At 48.9% G+C, this 21451-nt stretch overlaps 1 protein-coding gene across 4 annotated transcripts in view; it reads right to left on the bottom strand.

Moving 5' to 3' along the window:
* UBE2H (ubiquitin conjugating enzyme E2 H) overlaps positions 1 to 21451 on the bottom strand; it is a 45871-nt gene that overhangs the window by 21890 nt on the left and 2530 nt on the right. The window contains exons 1-2 of one of the 4 annotated variants that reach the window (XM_021384249.1): positions 20145 to 20172; positions 339 to 446 (exon numbers count right to left, since the gene is read on the bottom strand). In XM_021384249.1, the coding sequence (XP_021239924.1) occupies positions 339 to 446; positions 20145 to 20169 (133 nt within the window). In that variant the 5' untranslated portion in view covers positions 20170 to 20172. Of the gene's footprint in view, positions 1 to 338; positions 447 to 6242; positions 7025 to 20144; positions 20173 to 21451 lie in introns of those variants that run through there. The other 3 variants (XM_021384248.1, XM_021384252.1, XM_021384250.1) reach the window with 3 other exon arrangements.

Here is a 21451-nt window from a genome sequence, read left to right on the forward strand (position 1 = left end):
TTCTATTTAGGGATATGGTTTATTGGCCATAGTGGGGATGGGCTGACGGTTGGACTTGGTGATCTTAGAGGTCTTTCCCAACCTTAATGATTCTACTTAGGGATATGGTTTAGTGGGCATGGTGGGGATGGGTTGATGGTTGGACTTGATGATCACAGAGGTCTTCTCCAACCTTAATGATTCCATGATTCTATTTAGGGATATGGTTTATTGGCCATGGTGGGGATGGGCTGATGGTTGGGACTTGGTGATCTTAGAGGTCTTTCCCAACCTTAATGATTCTATATCCCCCCACTATGAACAATTAGCTTGTTTTCAGAGATGAGTCATGTACTTACTTCCTTGTGGTCCATAAAACTTCACAACAAATTCATTGAGTCCTCCTAAGATTGTGACTTCGTGTTTGCTCTCAATCCTGATATATGGAGTAAAGGAAAACATCGAGGCTGAGAAACAAAACACATCGACACTCAGAGAGGAGCAACTTGCTGAAAACGTGCGAAACCAAACACTTTAAGCCCAAACATCCCAAGGACCTGACAACTTGCAATTTGAGCATCCTGACACACATCGCTCACGCTGGATGTTTACCCTCCTGCATGGATTAGAGAAGCAGAGCTCTCCTCGATTCCTACTCTGACAAATGCGAGCACTGATGAATTCCATTCTACTTGGCCGCCTTCGGTGCTGTCAGATGGCCTCCCACAGCTACGATGCAAATGATGGCAATCTCATGTTAATTTGACTTGCAAGACCAAAAAACTCGCCGTCTTTGGAGAGGTGGCAGAAGGGTGAGATTCTAAGGCACTGTCAGAGTGCTAAAAAGAACAACCGTATTTTCCAGCATTTAAAGGAATGAATCGAAGCGCCGGCGCTTTGGGAAGAAGGGAACACAAACTGAAAGGCGAGAGATTTCCATTCCACATAAGGCTCAGTGAAGACAATTAGCAGCAATGTTTCGGCACCCAAGCTTGCTGAAGAATTCTGCTACAAATCAAGGTTAATGGATTGTGAATAATATCCTACAGCAATTACCTTTCATCAATAACCTTAATACGAATTACGAGGGAAGCACTGGAAAAAACGGGGCAAGAAGAAATCAGAGGTTTACTGAACTTCAGGTTGCTTCAGCTCTGCACCCCTGAGGCAACCCAGCTTTGAGATAAGGGGATGGCCATGAACACGCACCCTACATGCTGCTGACACACCAGGAACTGCTTGGGACCCACCAGCAGGAACCAATAATTCTCATCACCAGCCACAATCACACATTATGATCTATGGGAAGGGCTCCTGGATCCCCAAGTGTCCCAGGAGCACGCACACATACTTGCACGTAGGAGATCCAAGTTTCATCTTCAGTGTCCATCAGGATTTACAGCAGTTCCTGATGCACAACGACTTTCAGATTAGAGTTTTCCCACAGTTCTGGCTCCAAAAGACTTTGGCTGCAATCACCTTTTCCTCATTCTGATGGGGAGGGGAAGAAGGTTTACAGCAGCTTGCTTGGGATCAGGAGATTTCTGCTAGCTGCTCTGCCCTACGGTTTAGCAGCAAGGAACTTACTGCACCTGGCTGTCATCCAGAGCAGCTCGCAGAGGGCAGATCAATACCTTTCTACCCCAAGTGCAAGTGATTTCTCTGCTAAAAGCCAGATTTCTCCACCGTGTCCCTAAAGGCTTGTGCAGAACAGCTTAGCAGCCGAGTTCTGCAGCCTGCTCTGGACCTGGAGCTAAGGGACGCTTCTCACCATATCCTCCCACATCACCCTGCAGCAAAGCACTAAGTTTTAAATGCAGCCTGAATTCCTTTGAATACGCAAGCCCTTGTCTAATGGATAACTATGCCACGTTCAGAAAGGGGCTCTTCCCCAAACCCTTTGTGTGCGATGATGCCCAAGAGTGAAACGTTTACTACTGAAGTATGTTAACACTTACGGCAGCTTTGCAGATCCAGTTAAATACAAATGGTTTTAGTTAGGACTAAATCAAGTGCCACTTAATAAAAAACAGCTCTCCAAGCCTGATCTTCAGAGCAAACTCTTGAGCAGCTGCAGCATGCGTGCTATTCAGCTGCACAAGTTAATGCTGAGCATAAATAAAAGAGTTTTCTGCACTGAGACTCAAGTCCAAGTTAGAAAATGTATTAGCAAGTGATGCAGTGCCATATTTGGTTGTTCTCCCTGTTGTGACAAGGCCCTAAAATCCCAATTAATACGAAGAGAACAACAAACGAGTTCGATTCACAAAGGAATATGCATTGAGATGCGTTTAGGAACAATCTAATTGTTTATTGACATGATACAAGATCACGTCAACCTCAAAAGAAGGTCAATCTCAGCAATAAAGCATTCCAGGAGAACTTGAGGCAGACCCAAAGGCTTTTCCAACTCTATTATCCCCCCAGAATTTAACAGGGAAACCTCTAACACAAGGAAAAGGCACCAGGGAACAGCAAAAGGGGCTTCAAACATTTGCAGGATCACAATTCTAGAGAAAGCTCCACTACGACGGATGGCAATGTACAACAGAACAAAGAACACCAGCCCCGACCCAACCACTTGCTCAGCTCAAGTGGATGTTTTCCATAAGGAGAAGTCTTACAAACAAATCCCAAGGGAATCCTGCTCCAAACAGGCCAGCAGTTAATGAGATGTCTTGCATCCAAGAAGGTGCTACTTTGGTGACCTAAAACTAGGGATAGCACGAGAGGTAACGGCCCTCAGTTGTGCCAGGGGAGGCTCAGGTTGGGTATTAGGAAAATATTCTTCTCTGAAAGAGTGGTGAGGGATTGGAACAGGCTGCCCAGGGAGGTGGGGGAGTCAATCACCATCCCTGGAGGTGTCTGAGGAACGTGGAGATGCGGCACTGTGGGGGACCTGGTTTAGTGGGCATGGTGGGGATGGGTCAATGGTTGGACTAGACAGTCCAGAGGTCTGTTCCAACCTTACAGCAATTCCAATGCGTTTTTTCCCAGGATGGTTATACTTCCACGACTGCAGATGCAAGAGGTAGATGGGAGTCCTCCATGCAAATCCGTGCAAAGTGACCCCTGGACTTCAAAGACCATCAGCACTTACGGGGAAGACCACAAAACCCTCACCTCATTTATGTCTGCTCTGTTCAGATGAACTCCCTTGTGCCCAACAGTGTTTGTTGCTGCGCTCATTATGCAGATTAGCAGAAAAAGAACAACCAGTAAAGGGAGAAAGGCTTTAATATTCTTGATTCCAGTGGCAATTCCTGCTGGTGTGAGCAGGACAGGGCACACAGTGTGCGTATACTGGAGCAAGATTAGAGCTACGAAGCCAGCCTGTAACTCATCCCATTTGCTAAAACACTGAATAAAAATACAGAAATCCCTTTCAAAATTCCCAGCTTGCTACAAATCCAGGCAACTAATGGCCTCCTTATCACCTACGTATACTAATTTGACTTTGTGACAAAGACAGTGTAAAAGGTGGGAGAAAAGAGCACAACCTGGACACCAGTTCCTGTTTCTGGTGGCTAAGGATTTCAACAGCATTACCTTATGACCACAGCAACCAGGAGTGAGTCCTGAGGACCCGAAGACAAATTATCTCAGCCCCACATCTGTTCAGGGAATTTTCGCAAAGTGTTGAAAATATTTAGATGATGACACGGAAAGCAAAGCCTGTTTTCAAATATCAGTTCAGAAGGGGTTGCTAGGAGAGAGACAGAAGGGAATTTTTCCTGCAGCTGATTACAGGATCCCTATATAGTGCCTGAAACGTGCCAGAAGCTCAAAGGCCAACTGCGCTACCTATTAGCATTACAGTAACATCCAGAGCCCCCTATCAAGATCAAGGCTCTATTGTTCAGGGGGTTGAGCTCGTAGGAAATCATTGCTTCGGTCAGAATCAAAAGAGATTTAAAGCATTTTTTGTCCCAAAGCAGAATGGGTGGGAAGAGAGAAGAGAAAAAAAAAAAAAAAGCAAAAAAAAAAAACCAACCACACAAAACCTTTCAGATCTGGAGGGTTAGAGACTGCCCGAGCACGCCAGAAATAGACTGAGTGCTGCGGGTTCGCCTCTCGTGGGGTCAAGTTCCCATTCCCTCTCATCCTCCCACGTGGCCTCGTGTGGGGCCACCCACTGCCATCGATCTGGAGCAATCTTGCAGGAATGAAAAGCTCTGTGAGGATACGGCCTTACCCCCCAAGATCTCCCAAAAATCCCAGATGCGCGGTGTGGCCAACAGATGGCCAGTCTGTTTGCAGGGCTGAGTGGGTTTTTTTTTTTTTTTTTTTTTCCCCCCTGGCAAATATTGAGCCTACATAAAAATTAAGAAAAAGCATCCCACTGTTAAGTCGCCTCGAAATTCACCTCGGTTCTAAGCCTGGGCAAATCAGTTTTCCAGCTACAAGTATTATACTGAAAATAGTTCGGAGCCATCTGAGCATCCTGATCAACTCAAAAACCCCAGGCCGAACTCGGGGCTAACCACACTGAGACGATTAAAATCCATTGGTTTTCCCCCCGGGCTAGCAATTCTCAGTTGCCACAGCCTTCAGTGCTCCTTGGCTACACACAGCACATCCATTTCTAGTGCAAGTACGCTGCATGAATTCTCATGGAGATAGCCACAACGCAGTCAGGGAAGCACTGGGGCCATTTGCAGTTTATCCTCAAGCACCCGAGGCAAACCCATCCTTCATTTATATGGGGTTTTTCTGACAATCCCCCAGCCTGGAAAGGCAAAACTCACCTAAATCCTGCAGCAGAGAGAAGGGGAAGTGCACCACACAGAGGTCCCACTTGCAGCAAGACGACGGCGATTACTGGAACTGAAAGTGCTCTCTAAGCCAGTGAAAAACAAAGGAATAACTGAAGAGGAACCTAGGCTGGGCTGCTGTGTTCTAGTTTGGATATGCACACCAGTAACCAGAAATTCCATCAAAAGGCATTTTCCCAGTGCAGCCACCTGGACTGACAGACACACCAAGGGTGGGACTGGGGATTTTTGGGAGGAGCTCCCAACTCCTCCAGCTCAGTTTGCTTTCTTCCGAGCTCCTGATGATTTCTGTCTGGCTGCTCTGCACTAAACTTCACACCAAGAAACTGGAGTCGTGAGCATAAGGTAGGAAAGACAAGGCAGCCTCGTTTCCCAGAAGACATTTTGCATGAGTTGTCCACTATCAACTGATTCAGAGTCAGCTTTTTCCCTATAAAGAAGATACTCCGGGCTTCAAAAGTGGTCTTCTCCTACCAGAAGTGAAGGGAACTACCAGCAGACAATGCAAGGTGCATCTCACGCCTCCCTGAGCGGAGCAATACCATCCTTATCCTCCAGGAGATGAAGGAACTCCTTGTCCCCCCCCCACACACACACACTGTTCCCTTGAAAAGTTTCAGTTTGTTATGAAAAAACGACAGCAGACAGATGCATATTCTTGCTGTAGAGAAAAAAAAAAAAGACTGGAATCAACTTATCCTTCACAATCAGATTAGATGAGAACACAATTAGTGTCGTTTTGACAGCAGATAACAGCATTGTAGCTCAACTGCAGCTATGCACCGCTGATTACTGTGCAATTCATTTGCATTTAGAGATGAGGAAGAACATGACACGTACAAGCATCAGGCCCTCATTTCACCAGGTATCGTGAGGCAGGATGAGAAGATGCACAGGGCCAAAGAAGCACCTTCTGATTTGCATCACAGCAGAGCTTTTCTGAGCTATTTCTGTGGTCTGGTCGGTCCCAGGAGAACCGTGTTGGAAAGAAACTGCTTGAAACTGTCCCGTGTGAGGGTTGCTGAAGAAAGATTGCATCAGTCTAGGAGAGAAAAAGCTGATGGACAAGATTACTGAACGTGAAAGGAAAGAACCAGACGTGGTGGAATGGATTCAGAAAGAAGTGGAGCTGTTGGAGCAGGTCTGGAGGAGAGCCACGAGGATGCTCAGAGGGCTGGAGCACTGCTATGAATGGAGGCTGAGGGAGATGGGGGTTTTCAGCCTGGAGAAGATTTTATGATCTTTCAAGTCCCTTCCAACCCAACCATTCTATGATCTCCCAAACCATTCCAACGTTCTATTGTCTTCAAGGATCTTTCCAACCCAAATCATTCTCCAACTGTTGAGGTCCCTTCCAACCCAACCCATGACTGTAACGCAGCAGCAACATTCCCTCCACAAGCACCAGGAAATGAAACTTATTCAGATCTCAGTAAGAGAGGGCACTGAATGAAGAGAGTTTAAGTGCAGTTAGTCCATAATTAGTACCTGTGATTAGCAAATTGGTAAAATGGATCCTAGCTGGAGATGACGCTTGGTTTGAAGAAGACATCCTATCGGAAAGGAGTAGCAAGGGAGACAAAATGCAGAGCAATGGTACAGGAACATAGGGCCTCCAAAAAAGCTCCATACAGCTGCTCACCTGGCAGGAACAAAGGGAAATAACTGGGCACGTTGCACTCTAGGCCACCCAGCCAGAGCCACTGCGTGGCACAGAATTCAACACGCCGACATTTACAGTCGCAGGAGAAACCAAAGTCACATCCAGAAGCCCCGAAGACGCCGGTGTTAATTTACATGGCCACACACCTGCCTCTGAACTGAGCCATGAGATATGTTTGCATTGCCCTGGCTTCCATCGGGAGAAGTTTGTTACCATGGAGATTGTACATACTGGTGGAACGGAGCATTTAACGCACGAATAATAATCCAACTTCTCAAACAAGCGAGAAATTTCAAGTGCATTCGGAGTGAGACAGCAGAAGGAGAAAACACAATCGTTGCTTTTTCCAGTTGGGCTCGGCACAGTTGATTTCCTCCCTTTGAGAGGAATTTAAGAAGCATCTGAAAGCTGTAAAACCACGGAATGGAAAGCCTGGCTCCCAACACGTGCTGCACCTGACACCGAGCTGAAGATTTAACCACAGTTCAGACGGGCATTTAACAAGAATGCATCAGGTCTCCCGAGAGCAGGACGCTTCTCGCACATTCCTGCAGTTGGAATACTTCACCAATTTTGGCTTCCCAAAGACATCATTATTCTAAGAATATTTCTTTCCCAACAAGCCAAGCTTGCTCGACATTTCTGCGGGCTTTACCAACATATATATATATTTTTTTTTTCCCCACTCCAGGAAACCTACACAGTCATTTAGAAACTGCCACCTCGGTAACAGCAGCACGAAACCCAAAACACAGAATATCTCCCCGGGCTGCAAAGCCCCTGGGATACGACATGTTTGTAGTCAACACAGACAGATGCAGAGGAGGTCAGCAGCTGAGCTCCTGCGAGAGCTCTCATTTACGAGAAATCCAGAAATAGCTCAAGCTTTTGATTTTGAACGAGATGAAGAGCTTCATGGGGGGGGGGGGGAAGGAGAAAGTGTCAAAGCAAATATTTTCATCCTGGTAAACTCAGCGCTATATTGGGTTGAATTTGAAGATGATTTGGCACTGGATAGTTACCAAGTTCTGGAAATGGAATCCTCTTTGTTCTCCTTTACCAGCAATGAGAGTGCTGAGAATTGTGTCAATAGGATGCTTCACACTGGGGATGTCTCCAACTAAAATCCCAAAGCCCTCTCCAAACAAGGCACTGCACCAGCAGATTTGGATTATGAAAATATCAGGGCTGAGCAGAGGGATAACGAAAGAAAACCTCAGATCTTGCTCCCTTGCAATCAGGACTGCATGCACCGTAAGAGCTCTATGAAGGGTGAAAACACTGGAGCAGAAACAAGGCAGAGCTGCTCTGCAGGCACCTCCTGCAACAAGGACACGAAGCCATCTACAGACCAGCATTGTTTTGCAGAGTTCTTTCCAACTCTACACCAGCAGATGCCAAGAGCACACGGAAATACCCCACAACGTACTTCTTGCTCACCAAGGTCACATCTGCATGGGTCGGTTTTTTGTTGTTATTTGTTTTTAAAGAGTTTTGTAAATAATCAAACCTTCATCTTCGGAACCCAGGCAGCTACGCCCATTCCCAACAACAGGCAGAGCGAGCTGTGCTTGAATTGTAAACTGAAGCACTGAAGTGGCTGGAGATCAGACCAAGGTGTAGGAACTAGATGGTCTTTGAGGTCCCTTCCAACTCAAGCCAACTCAATGATTCTATGACCCCACGTAGCACAGGGGAAGAGCCACTGCGTGGCTTCAAGCTCGATTTCCCACCTCCTGTTACCAGCTCCATCTGAAGTAGCAAACAATGCCCCCGCAGACCCACGTGCTTGTTTCGGGAGCAGATCACACCGTGGCACCTGTGGATTTCTGTTCCTTCTTTACTAGAAATGCGCGTTTTTCAAGAACAAGCTCAGGTTTGCCCTTCCTTTTCAGCAGGCGACGCACAGTGACCCATGAGCAGGGGGAAAATCTATGGGATGAGCAACACCCATGGGGCTGCCCACCTATTATCAGCACAGCTCACTTTGCAAAGGGATGTCCATTAACCCAACACCACCATTAATGAGCCTGGTGATTCAGCATCCACACCACATAAGGGCACATCCGAAATCTCAAATCAGAAGTTACAAGAGTCTCAAGTTTTTACAACTGTAAAAAGAAAAAAAAATAAAATAAAAAAAGGTATCTCAGGAAAAGATGTTTTAGAGGAACAGCTCAAATGGGACTTTCCATACACACACACACAGTGCTTGGGTTTTTAAGCCAAACAAATGACCTGAAGGACAGAGCAGGAAGCTTTGTACACCCATATCTGAGCTGGTAGAGTTATGACAACTGCAGTTTCCAACACTGTTTGCTCTCAGACCAAAGCAGGAGAAAGGGATTTTGGAACGAGCACCTTTCAGACCTTGGCTACACACAGCAGCCAAAGCTTGCAGATGCTGCTTGCTTTCTTTCCAGTTCATCTATAATAAAAAAAAAAGGTGAAAACATCAAACAAAAGACAATGTGCCAGGAAACAAGTTCAGCTGTGCTTAAAGAAAAGGTGTAGGAGCTTCAGTTTGGTACACAAATACCTACAACAACCCAACACACGACTGTCACCTCTATGAAACCACTTTTTTTCTTGTATTCTTAGCACGCAATGGAGCACTGTAGTGCTTCCTCTGCAGATCCCATAGGTAGATCCAAGGTCCCAACGCATACAGATGAGATGCACAGTGGTTTTCCCCTATTTTCATCTTGTTCAGTCGATGTGGCCACCTGTGTTTAGGGGTTTTGTTCATGCAGATGCATCCCTCTCAGCTTTTGGTTTGGGTACGGGGAAAAATTTCTCCTCTGAAAGAGTGGTGAGGGACTGGAACAGGCTGCCCAGGGAGGTGGTGGAGTTGCCATCCCTGGGGGTGCTTAAGGAACGTGGAGATGTCGCATGGAGGGACGTGGTTAGTGGGCATGGTGTGGGTGGGTCAGGGTTGGACCCAGTGATCTTAGCGGTCTTTTCCAACCTTCGTGGTTCTGTGATTCTGCATCTGGTCTCCAAGCTGAGGTCAACTTCCAATCAACACCGACAGAGACACGTTCCAAGGTTAAGCACGGGGTCCATTCATGCCATTTCCCAACCGTCAAGTCAATAAGCAGAACCATGGCACGGCTTCGTTGGTTAATGGCCAAACCACCTGCAAAGAGTTCACTTGTTTATCATCCTTGGAGATTTAGGAAATCAGCCTGGTGCTTCAGCCAGCCGCAGCAATCCCTCCTGCATCCCATTCTTGATACAAAAGCTGATGATAGGAAGTTAAACCCTCATCCTTTAACGAGCATTTGTAAAAGAAGTCCGGAGCTCTTCGAAGGGTTTTTTGGCCTTTCCCAAAGGATTAACTGTACAGGATTTTCCTGGCGTTTAAGGTCTAAAGATACATTGTGTTCAAGAGGAAGACATGAAAGAGCCATGCTCGGAGCTTAACAATGATCCCCACACCAGCTTCCTCGTGCAGCGGAAAGGCAAGCTTTCGGGGACGGCAGAGAGGTTGCCAAGGAAGAATCTAACAAAGCCTTTGGGCCTTTGTTTGGGGCTGTGAATGCAGCAGCAGGCCCCAGCTCGTCAGCTACCAACAAAACCTCGTTGGGGCAGCGTGGGTGCCCGGAACAGGGGGTACCCTGGTGCTGGGACCCCACCACGCTGAATTATGTGAAATCTCTTTTTTTTTTTTTTTCCATGCCTTCTAGAGTGGGTCTTGGGCTTGACAGCTGCAGGAGCAAAAGCGCAGTATCCAGGCTGCCCCTCAACAAGTAGAATTCCCATCTCAGCATCTCGCAGGGGTGCAGTCAAGCTGCCTTGGCACCGCTCCAATCGCAGGAAAGGGGGGGAAAAAAAAGGGTGTTTTTTGTTTTTGTTTTAATGAACAAAAGTGCAACCAGCAGAACAGCAGCGGGTGTTGCTACAAGCATAGGAACACGCAGTCCTCGGTGCTTTGAGGATGCAGTTTCCTCTAAGACAGCCTCCCTGAGCCTGAGGGGGAGCGTGAGCTTTCTCCAGAGGCATTTGGAAGGTGCTCTCCCCTCTGATAGTCTCAAAGCACCTGGGAGTAAGCAGTCCCCGTGTCTCTCATCCTAAAGCACAAAGTCCATTTTGGGATGGGCAAATGCAAACTCACCCCATCCTGGTCCCCAGGTCAGGAGCACATCACCCAGGCCCCTTGCTTCCGAGCCAAGAGCCTGTCCTAGTCCATCTGCCCAGGCTTAATTATCTCCTTCTCTCCCAATTCCCTAACGAGAGGCACATCAGTTAACCAGAGACAGAGCCTGAGGGAGTTATACAAATGAACCATCCCAATTTATGTCCGCCGATTTCTGATTGCCAGGGGACAAACGCTTGCCCCAAGCTATTCCCTGCAGGAGCAGCAATACCTGAAGTTTGTCACGTGGCTGATAAAAGCAGTTCATTTATAAATGAACTCTGTAATTGAGTTTTGCACGCATCATCGTAATGCAAGCCACTCTATCAATACAAACCCTATTGTTGGACCACTGCAATTCCGAGCTCTTAGACTGCTCCTGAGCTTCGGAGAGCAAAGGCAGTGCTTTCTTATAATTAGTTAAATTCAGTTGAAGCACAAGATTCCTTGACATCATCCGTTTGGGTCATCATTATAGGAGGGACAAAGGAACACCGCTGCAACCGCACTGAAAACTAATTAACACAGTTCAATCGTTAGTGGTGCAGCTGCCTGAAAAGTAGGATTTTGTCACCGAGTTTGAAGTGTCTCCTCCTTCAGAGAAGAGCTGAAAAAAAACCCCCAAAGCTGGCAACGCCACAGAACAAAAAGCCCAGCACTGACCTCTGCCAGATGCTCTGAATTACAGGTGACCTCCAGCAGACCCAGCAAGACTTTCAAAGGCACACATTTATCACAGCCTCCTTGAATAAATCGGAATTAAGAAAACTTGACACACTTGAAGCCGGTTTTGATGACAATACTCCTAATCCACCAAAGAAAAAAGAAAAAAAAAGCCCTAATGAACCAACGTGCTGCTGCAAGCAAACAGAATCCTGAAACAACTGATGAAATTACAATAAAGAACAGCTTGGGACTGCAGAACCAGCACGTCGCTCCCAGCGGGACTGAAACTTTCCACTGTGCTATCAGCAGAAGTATTCTTCTTCCCCCCCTCCACTCCTCATCCCTTGACAATTCTAGCAGAGATGTGGGGCTTGAAGGAACAGTGGTGGGAATGCTTTCTGCTTGAGAGGTGCTCCAGGTGTGAGCTGCTCCCACCCCAAAGTGGCACGCACAACCCCAGGAGCGCCGCAGCGTGGCCTTGGATGCAGCTGGATGATATAAACCATCAGGTTTCTCCTCCCATGGAAGCGTCACTGGCAACCCAGACAGGATTCAAGGCAGTAATCCGCGAGGTGAAAAGCTCCAGATCCTATTACCGTGCTCTTCCCTTCCTCTCCTTCATATGGAGTAGGTGAGCGAGCCTCAGCAGTGCTCTGCAGGATTCAGAACAGAAAAGGGGTGGAGAATCTCATCCCTCACCTTCAAGAGACGTCGGAGGAGTTGTAGGGCACAGCCCAAAAAAAAAAAAAAAATCCCAGAAACTGTTAAGGCAGGAGCTGGATGCAAAGCCTCACACTTGTGGCTCATCTGCTAAATTTAGCCCCGTCTGGCAATGACCTAAAAACGGCTGATGTGGGTTTCTGTGACTCATGTGACAGCCTGGTCAGCTCCATTCAGGTCTGGAGAGAAGGACGTGCGTGCTGCAAAGCCTCTGTAGCCCCTGGGTGGCTTCAGAAGGGAATGGTGAGAAGCAGTTATCAATTCCAACCCCAACGGAGCGGCGCGGATCGAGCCCAGCAGCTTCAGCTTCTGATCTGCTGATCCACCCTACGTCTTGCTGAAGCATTAGGGGACATCTCTGGCTGGAAATCCTTTGGGAAGGAGAAGTGAAAGCCTCCACAGCTGGCAACGGGCTCTCCTCCTGGTGCTCAGCAGCAGATTCCCAGTTATTGAAAATAAACCCCCCCCCCCCGGGGGATTGCGAAGCTTCCGTATCTCGCAACGCTTCTTGTACCATCCAAGCCTGTAGAAAGCTGATGAGAGCAAGCTGGCCTAACTAACATTGGGCTTCATGTAGGAGCAAGGAAATCTGTGACTCTGGGAGCCGCTAAGAGGCAGGAAGGACAATTTAAGGGCTCGCTAACCTGGATGTATTCAGAGGTTCTGAAAAAAATAAAAAAAACAGCAATAAAACCACAAAAAAGCCCTAATGCAGCCTGCAGAATCCAGTTACACCCCAGGCAGACTGCACAGGAAGCTCTTGCAAACAGGCAAAACGAAGTCCAAAAAAGGAAACGACATCAAATGCAATGCTCTTAAGTAGAGGAGTAAAACTTTAGGCTCTAACGAGACGGAGATGCTAGGGCAGACCTAAAGCAGCTTCTTATTTTCTCCACTTGCACAGCCAACTGCAGCTAGAAGCTACAGGAGGAAAAAAAGCATAGGAGGCATCGAGGCCATAGGCACCTACAGCATTCAAGCAGAGGTGCAAGAAGTGTTTGGGCTCTCCCAAGGCATCTTTGCACAAGTCTCAAATTGCCCTTGCTAAGTTCTCTGCACAACTAACCCAACAGGACACGTTTCTGGGTATGACTAAGCAGGTGAAACGTGCAGATCTTTGCTTAACTCGCACTCTTTTCCCCCATGCATCACGCTGAAGCGATGAAAGGTTCTTCTTTTCATTAAAAAAATTACCCTGTAAAGGTGAGCAAAGCTGAGGACCTGCACAAATGGACGTGTGCCTGCAAGAAACATGGAGGGAGCTCCCATGTTCGCACTGGATTGCTCCAAATCCCAACATGAGACTCTGGTCCTCCAGCTTCAGCACGCACCACAATTCCAACGCTCCTCTCCCAGTCTAGACTCTAGATTTGTAAAACCAAGTCCAGCAACAGAGGAAGGGGAGATGATTTAATTGCCCAGCGGTCATTAAGCCTTGCAGGGCTCAACACTGCGGTGCATCAGCAAATTTTCTAGTTCTTTCAGAGCACATGCACTTTCATGGCATGTCTTCACTGGCAAAACCGTGCAAGGGCTCAGCATGACGAGCACCTTACTGCAAATCACCTCAAGTTTACAACACATGCTTTTTTTTTTTCCTCCCCTCATTTGGCAAGATGCGAATCTCATGAGCCTGGAGACACTCACTTGCTGATTGAAATGGGGCTCGTGGGTTCAATGACTTGCTGAGGCCATGGGGGTGTATTTCTTCAGGTCTGCACAACTGGAGCTGTGGGATTCCCCCTCTGCTCTGCTCACTGGCACTGTGACAGCATTTGCCTTTGGTTAAGTTAACAGAGCGTGCCTATTTGCTGGTGAACTCTCCTCCTTCTTGGCCCAAGCAAAGCGTGCGTATAAACTTACGTTTAACTTCTGCTCACCTCAAACAAACAAACAACAAAAAAAAAACCACGGCAGAAACAATGAAGTCAAAAAATAAAAATAAAATACGACCTAACGTGACTTTATCACCGGCTACGAGCAAACCAGGATCTGTATTAACCCAACACAAAGCACGCGAGTTCACGAGGGTCCACAACCCCAAAAAAGCAAGCAGCAGCTCTAGCAGGATACTTCCCTGCACGGCCTCCGTCGGACAGAGGGGGGGTGAGCTGCCACCTCGGTGCATACCTTCCCTTTCAAGGAACACGGGCTCTGGTGCTGAGTTACGAGGATCTGATTTCTGACATCTCGACTCCCGCGCCGCGCGTCACCGCTGCCGTGTTCTCCTTTTGGGATCCCAGCTTACCCCAGTAACCGCACGCGGATTCCTCCGTTCGCCAGGAGGATCGAGTTACCCACCACGGCCGGCTGCTCGACACAGCGCTGACTGCTCTGCTTCCTTATCCCCACTGCTTCCCTGGTGGCAGCTCCTAAGGGAAAAAAGGAGGAGGTGCGCCGGGCAGCAGCCAGCATCGCCGTGCTGAGCCACATCTCTTAGATTTAACGTTTCCAGGAGAAGTGCTTTGCTCCTGGAAGGGCCCTTTCTTTCTTCTGGCCTCGTTTCCTTTACAATCTTGCACATCAGAGGATGACAAAGCGAGGCCATTCCCAACCTTGAGCTGAAATCAGCTCGCCACGTGTTCTTTCCTGGCCATGGGGATGCTTTGAGAAGCGTCGCACCGCCACCTCTCCCCGTGCACAGGACCCCCCTGTCACACAGAACATGACCTCAGCAGGAAAGCAGCCTGGTTACTGTGAGGTTTAAAGCTTGTGCTACATGATACCGTCCCTCGGCATTCACATTCAGCTGGGCTGGCTTTAAAGATTGGGGAGGTCAGGTCGGCAGGTTCGTATTAATGGCTTTAGATGGGAGAAAAAGAGTTCTCATTTGGCTTCAAGCAGAAAGGAAGCAGTAAAAGGGCATTAGCTTCCACCTGCTTTGAAGCCTTCCGCTAATGGAGAAGTTCTGACCGAAGGCATCAGCCAGGAGATACCTCTCTCTGCCCCTGAAAAAGGAACTTTCCCCAAAACAAAACAGTTTGGGATCAGCCAGGACACGAGGACGTGTTTGTGATAGATGGAGTTAATGATAGATGCCATCCAAAACTCCACGTCACCCCCATGGTTCCATTCCACCAATGTTTAAAAGCACCAGCCTGCTCTTGGTGCAGATCTCCCAAGATACTGAGTTAAAAAAAAAACAAAAACAAAAAAACAACCCAAAAAACTCTCCACAAATTGAAAGTCCAATCCGATCCTTTCCAAAAGAAGATGACCTGGCCCCAAGCCATTCGCAGCTGAATGAGCACGACTCAAAGGAGCAGCTTCGTTTGTCCCAAAAACTGATGAGTCTGCACTCTTAAATCACATCCACGCTGGCCACTGAAAAATAAACTACACCTTAGTAGCAGTTTTCTAATACTGTTTAGATCCATCGAATCAGTAAGGTTGGAAGGACCGCTAAGGTCATCAAGTTCAACCATCAACCCATCACCACCATGTCCACTAAGCCACGTCCCCAAACAGAGTCATAGAGTCATCAACGCATTATGCTCCCGGAGGCATTCAAGGCCAAGCTGGATGGGATCCTGGGCAGCCTGATCTAGTGCTTGGCAACCCCGGCCATGGCAGAGGGGTTGGAACTAGACGATCTTTTAAGGTCCCCTCCAATCTAAGCCACTCTGTGATTTAGGTTGGAAAGATCTCTGAGATCATCCAGTCCAACCATCAGCTCGTGCCCACCGCGCCCACCAAACCACATCCCTCAGTTCCACATCCACCCAGGGACACCTCAAAGAGCAACATTTTACTCGAGCTCCCGTCAGCCCTGGTTTATGCTCTTATCAGTCTTTCTGGCACAAAAAAAAAAAAAAAAAAGTGGGTGTCTCATTGGACATTGTCCCTGGCCCCAGTGCTTTCACTTCACAGCTCCAGAGCACGACCAACCCCGCCGCCATCGAGACAAATCAACAGAATGCCAACGGCCAAGAGACGCCAAAGCGCTGAAGTTAATAATTTATCAATTGTTTCAACATGGCATGAATTAGTTTACCGTGCTACAGGTCAGTCGAGGACATGGGTCTCTGCTTTAGTAGCACAGTTTGTTTTTTTTTTAATTTTAATATATACAAAGAACAGCAGGCAAGTGAGCAAGCCACACCTCCAAAGCAGTTTCTGCCCGCACTCCAAGAGTCTCCCATCAAGATTTTATGTCCCTTGCTTCTTCTTCTTCCAGGGGCTATCATAGAATCATTACGGTTAGAAAAGACCTTGAGGGTCACCAGTCCAACTACCAACCCATCACCACCATGCCCACTAAACTATGTCCTAAATAGAATCACAGAATCGTTACGTGTGGAAAAGACCACCAAGATCATCCAGTCCAACCATGGAACCAACACCACCATGCCCACTACTCTTGATAACTGCAAAGCAGCTCATCCTACCCTCAACCCTGGGGGGTTTTAGCCCTAATCTGACTTCTCAGGGGCAAATAAACTTAAGCTCACCTTCCAGTGCCACACCTCGCATGGGTTCCATGCATTCATTATGCGCCCCACCACCTCCTCTCCCTCTTGCTCACCTCCACTCCAATATACTCTATCGTGACACTGTCATTAGAACGGGTCCACAGCTGTTACCTGAGCAGTCCCCTGGCAGCCAGGAAGGCAGCAGTGATTTGCACATCCATAATTCACAGGCTGGTTCCCTCTCCCCCCCCCCCAGCCTACCCCCATCACTGCTCAAGGCCAGGTGAAAAGCCCACTGGAATTTGGAAATAATGCAAAATTTATCTAACAATCAACTGTCAGCTTTTAACCTCCACCTTTCATGGGGGATGACAAATGCCCCCAGGGCTGAGCCCCCTGAAGGAGCTCCAACTGTCATCAGTGCCGACTTTGCCTAAGAAAAACGTTAAGACAGATTTACAATTTTCATTTTTAAGGGAGTATCACCCAAAAAAACCCCAAAAAATTGCAGCCAGCTGCCGCCAAACGGCACAAAATGCTTCAGAAAAACCCACCCAGGTTTTCCACTTGCACAATCTGAAGGAAAATGTTTGACACATTTCTTCTAGGCTTTATCCTGAGGAAAGAAGGGGACAATGAAATGCAGTCATTTCCAGACAAGAAGCATCTGACGCTACGAGACCGACCGAAAATGCTGTAGCAAAAACCCCTTCCTCACTCTGACACCAATATCTGGAAGTCTACACCAGCTCCTGTGCTTCCCTGTATGATCTAGGTGCAGGATATACAGGCGTGTTCTGCAATCTGCAGTTTAAAAGGGATTGAAGACAACAGGATCGCAACAAGACTTTGGTTGGAGAACAATGCAGAGGCACCCTCTATCTGATCCGAAACGCGCGACGCCAAGAACATGAGCTATGAGTGTTTTGGCTTGGCTTTGAAGGCTGAATCAATTTGCCCTAGAGAAGCAGCCCAGTGATTTAAGGCCACGGGGCAGCTCTTGGAAGCTGTTGACGGTAACGAGAACAACAAAAAATCTCAGTCCTGAATCCAGCACCGGCCTCAATTTGCAGAGAATCGTTAGCGAAGACCCAAGAGGCAGCGAAATCACCTTCTCCCAAGGACTGTAAATCCACCCTCAATCTCAGACAGATCGTTACGTGAGGGGCTGGAGGATGACAGGGACTGGGGATGACGATATCACATTTCAGTATCGGTGGCCAAAGGGAGCGAGCGGGGACGGGAGGGGAAAGAACCTGGCAGAAGCTCAGCAGAGATCGCCTTAGCGATAAATAAGCAGCAGAACAGCCCAACAGTCCTCAGACCACACCAGCATCAAGGAGCAACGCGGAGCATCCCAAGAAGGCAGAAGAAAAAGCAGCAGTGAGAGGGTCGCGGTTCGGGGCAGCGATAAAAGGGACTCTCGCTGCTTCCGTGGGATGCGGCAGGAGATCCGGCCCAGGGGGAAGAACGAGATCCAGCATTTTCTGGTGGAGGGCAGCGTGCCCACAGCACCGGGCGGGCAGGTCGGCTGACCTACAAGAAAGCAGAGGGGGCAAGGTCGTGTGATGCTGCGGTCACGCGAGCTTTGTTCGGGCGAGGAGAAACAAAAGGGCAGCGCTCCGCGCTTGTTATTCCAGAAATACGTGGACAAAACCCACGGGGAAATGGAGGGAGGGAAAGGAGCTGAGTGCACACAATGAGACACGCGATGAAGGCTGAACTCCTGCACGCACACCCACGTACGTAAGCCACGTTTGATATTAACAAAAAATGGGTGTTCAGCAAACTCTGCCCAAATAACGTCCAGGGCTCTGGGATGGCCAAGCAGAAAATCCAGACACCCCTCCCTCCGTGTCACGTCACCTCTGATTGAAGCAGGCAGCAGAATGGACAGCTATGGGGCTGGGAAACCAACAGCAGCCCGGCCCTTTAACCATGGGCACTCTCCTGCCTTAACAACAACCTGTTCTGCGTTTATCCTGGTTGCGACTCCGATTAAATCACGGTTTAAGAAGGGCGCCGAGCACCAACAGGTGCTGAGAACACGCAACCAGCAATCACTGCACGCTGGGCTGGTTTCAGATGTACCCTTCCCTTCCTAATAAGCTTGCTGTTGCCCAATTCCCGCTGCTTTACAAATTCGGAACGCCATTAAGGAGAAACGTTTGTCGGGGCCGCTGTTTTAGAGCACTTCGGTTTTGCTCGCAGTAGGAAGATGGGAGAATTCTGGGGTGGTGGTCCCGGGTCTGCTGCAGGCATCCAGCCGTCCTTACAGAGCTCCTGCCCCTTGCAGGGCCTCTGTGGGCTATTGCAGACCCTATGTTCCACCCCACGAAGCAGGGGAGAGGAATCCCTGCTGCCCCAAGCAAACCTGGAGCACTGAAGGGCGAGCTGCAAGCTCTGCCAAAGCGGTGTAGCCCTGCAAGAATCCAGGTGAGCACGGAACAGGTAGGGATAAGGCAAGGCAGCAACGTGAAGGAGAAACTAATTCATGGTCTTCTAAAAACAAGAAGTTAGAAATAGTCCGCAAAGCACATCCTTGCTATTTTGGAAGGAGCAGCACTCAGCACAGCCTCATAAGCAGCCCCGTCCTGCTTGCCATTTGGCTCCCAACACAGCAAGCATCCAGCAAGCCTCGAGGCTTTGCTTTAAACCAGCCCTAAGACAAACTGCAAGCTGTACTTACACAAAGATCAGGTGTCATATTGGGCTGGGGAACGAAACCACGCTGATTCTCCTTTTGGGGGGGGGGGGGGGCATCTTCTGGTGAATCCCACCTTATCAGGATTTGAGCAGGGCTGTTGCAAGCTGCACAGCCGTGCTCCAAGTTGGTGTCGTTGCTGCTGGTGCTGAGCACGTGGGAGGGCACTCAGCGCTTCCAAACCTCGCAGGGATGCGAGAGAAGTCGTGATGCCACTTAAAAAAAAAAACCAATCACCTACTACAGATCCAAGTCCGCCCAGAGCACGGCGTACCTCCATAGAGAAGGCAGGGAACTATCAAGCCTGCCTCCCTAGGCACAGCACGGGGACACCATTTTGCAAAGCGAGGTTTTGCTCCAAGAAAAAGTTGACGCAGGGTTTTGAACTGTTACTACAAAGTAAACGGCCTCCAAGGTTTGTTGAATCAGCATGTAGTCATCTGATGCCTAAGAACCGGGCGCTACAAGCACGATGAGGGCTGCTCTGCAATTCAGAGCACCCAAATCACCCCCAGAAATAGTTAAAATCACCCAAATGCAGAGAGATACAAAGACTGCGTTTTCCTTTTTGTTTTTGAACAGGGCTCGAAAAGCTCCAAGATGATGCTCTAGAAGTTGGCATTTGGGAACTAAGATTTTTGACTCCCCCCCCTTGTCAATACACTGATGTAAAGCTCCAATAATGGAAGGCACAGCGCCTGCTCTCGTAACGGCAGCCTGCTTTGGTGAATTTTGTTTATAAAGCATAACCTGTGCCTGCATTTCTGTGGGGTTTTGGGGTCCCAAAAGGGGATCTCAGCATCATCTATGACGCCCAACCGTGATCCTATGATCTTGGTGCATTCTGAAGCACCACCACCACCACCAGCCTCCTCCCCGGAGATCTCATTAAAGCAAACCCCCCCCCCCACAAGTAGAGCAAAAAAAGAAAGAAAAGAAAAAGCAGCATTGCAATTTACATCCCGATTTCGACAAGTTTCCAGAATTCTCCTTAAAGGAGGGAAAAAAAAAAAAAAAAAAACCAACAAAAAAAACACCACCACCACCACCACAACAAAAAGACAGAAAACCAAACGCTGAGCCCTACCAAAACAAGACATTCCAGTGCACATGCTCTTCCCTTGGGGACGGGCCAAGAGAACGACGCCACGTGACGGGTGCGATTGCTCAACGCACCCTGGAAGGGGTTCAAGCCGGGCGTGAGCCCATCGTGAGCAGAAAAAAAAAAGGAATTCAGCCCAATGCAAACTGAGTCCTCCCCTCCGCCTCAGTCGAGCCGAGTGGGGCAAACGCTGGGGGTTTTGAGATGACAAAACGCTCGGCAGGTGAACGGGGAGCCTAAAATGAGCCGAGTCCACGCATCACCCTCCCCGTGAGTTCTGATGCGTGTTGCAACGCCCAGCCCCACGAACAGCACAGAAAGGGGAGATCCGAACGAAGCTGGGCGCTGGGGTTATGAATTCCTTCCATGCACGGGACAGGGCAGCACTTCCCCTTTTCTAAGGTCGGCTCCAACGCTTACAAACAGAGCTCGGATCCTCCAAAGGGAGCCAGGAGCGCCGAGCCACAAAAGGAGGAAAATAAATCAGTGCGGAATAAACTCCCGTCCCAGGGGAGGTTGCAGCCAGCTCACCCCAAAGAACAATAAACTACGGCTCAGAATGGGGACAACAGCCCCAGGCCGCTCCGTGCTGGGCTCTGGGACCCCCAGCTGTGCCCCCTGGTTCAGGTAAAGCTGTAGGGTCACCGCTCCCCATCAGCTGTCGGCTCGCTCCGCCCCGGCCCTGGTTTCCGGGTAGTAACAGAGCAGCCAATGAGTGGAGTTGTGAGCTCTGCCCGAGGCCTCTTGCCTGTGAAAAGGGCTCTGAAGAACGATGGCTCACCCCAAAACAGGGGGCACCGCGGGGCCTCGAAATCCTAAGGGGGTATCTGGAGGGATCCGGAGCTCCAATGGGGTACAGCGTGCAGGATTCTGAGGGTGACAAAGCCACGGTGCAAGTTGGGGGGCAGGCAGTGCCACCCCCGCTCCGTGTCGTCCCAAAAAGTCTGAGGGACAACAGTGGGGTCTGCAGCCCCCCCCCCCCCCCCAAAATGGGGGGAACGCAGCACAGATGCCACATCCTCGTTGTTTGCACGACCAGGAGGGAAACAATGAGTGACTCAGAGCTTCAGCACATCATCATCATCATCATCCAGGCGGTTATTAAACATCAGTTGGGCACATTAACACACACACAGCTAATGGAGCGCTTCAAGGTGGTGGAGCGCGAGACCAAGACCAAGGCGTACTCCAAGGAGGGGCTGGGGCTGGCGCAGAAGGTGGACCCGGCCCAGAAGGAGAAGGAGGAGGTCGGGCAGTGGCTGACGGTGAGCGATGACAAATGGGGGGGGTGG

The sequence above is a fragment of the Numida meleagris genome, chromosome 1 (assembly GCF_002078875.1).
Source record: "Numida meleagris isolate 19003 breed g44 Domestic line chromosome 1, NumMel1.0, whole genome shotgun sequence".
In the NCBI taxonomy this organism is placed as follows: Eukaryota; Metazoa; Chordata; class Aves; order Galliformes; family Numididae; genus Numida; species Numida meleagris.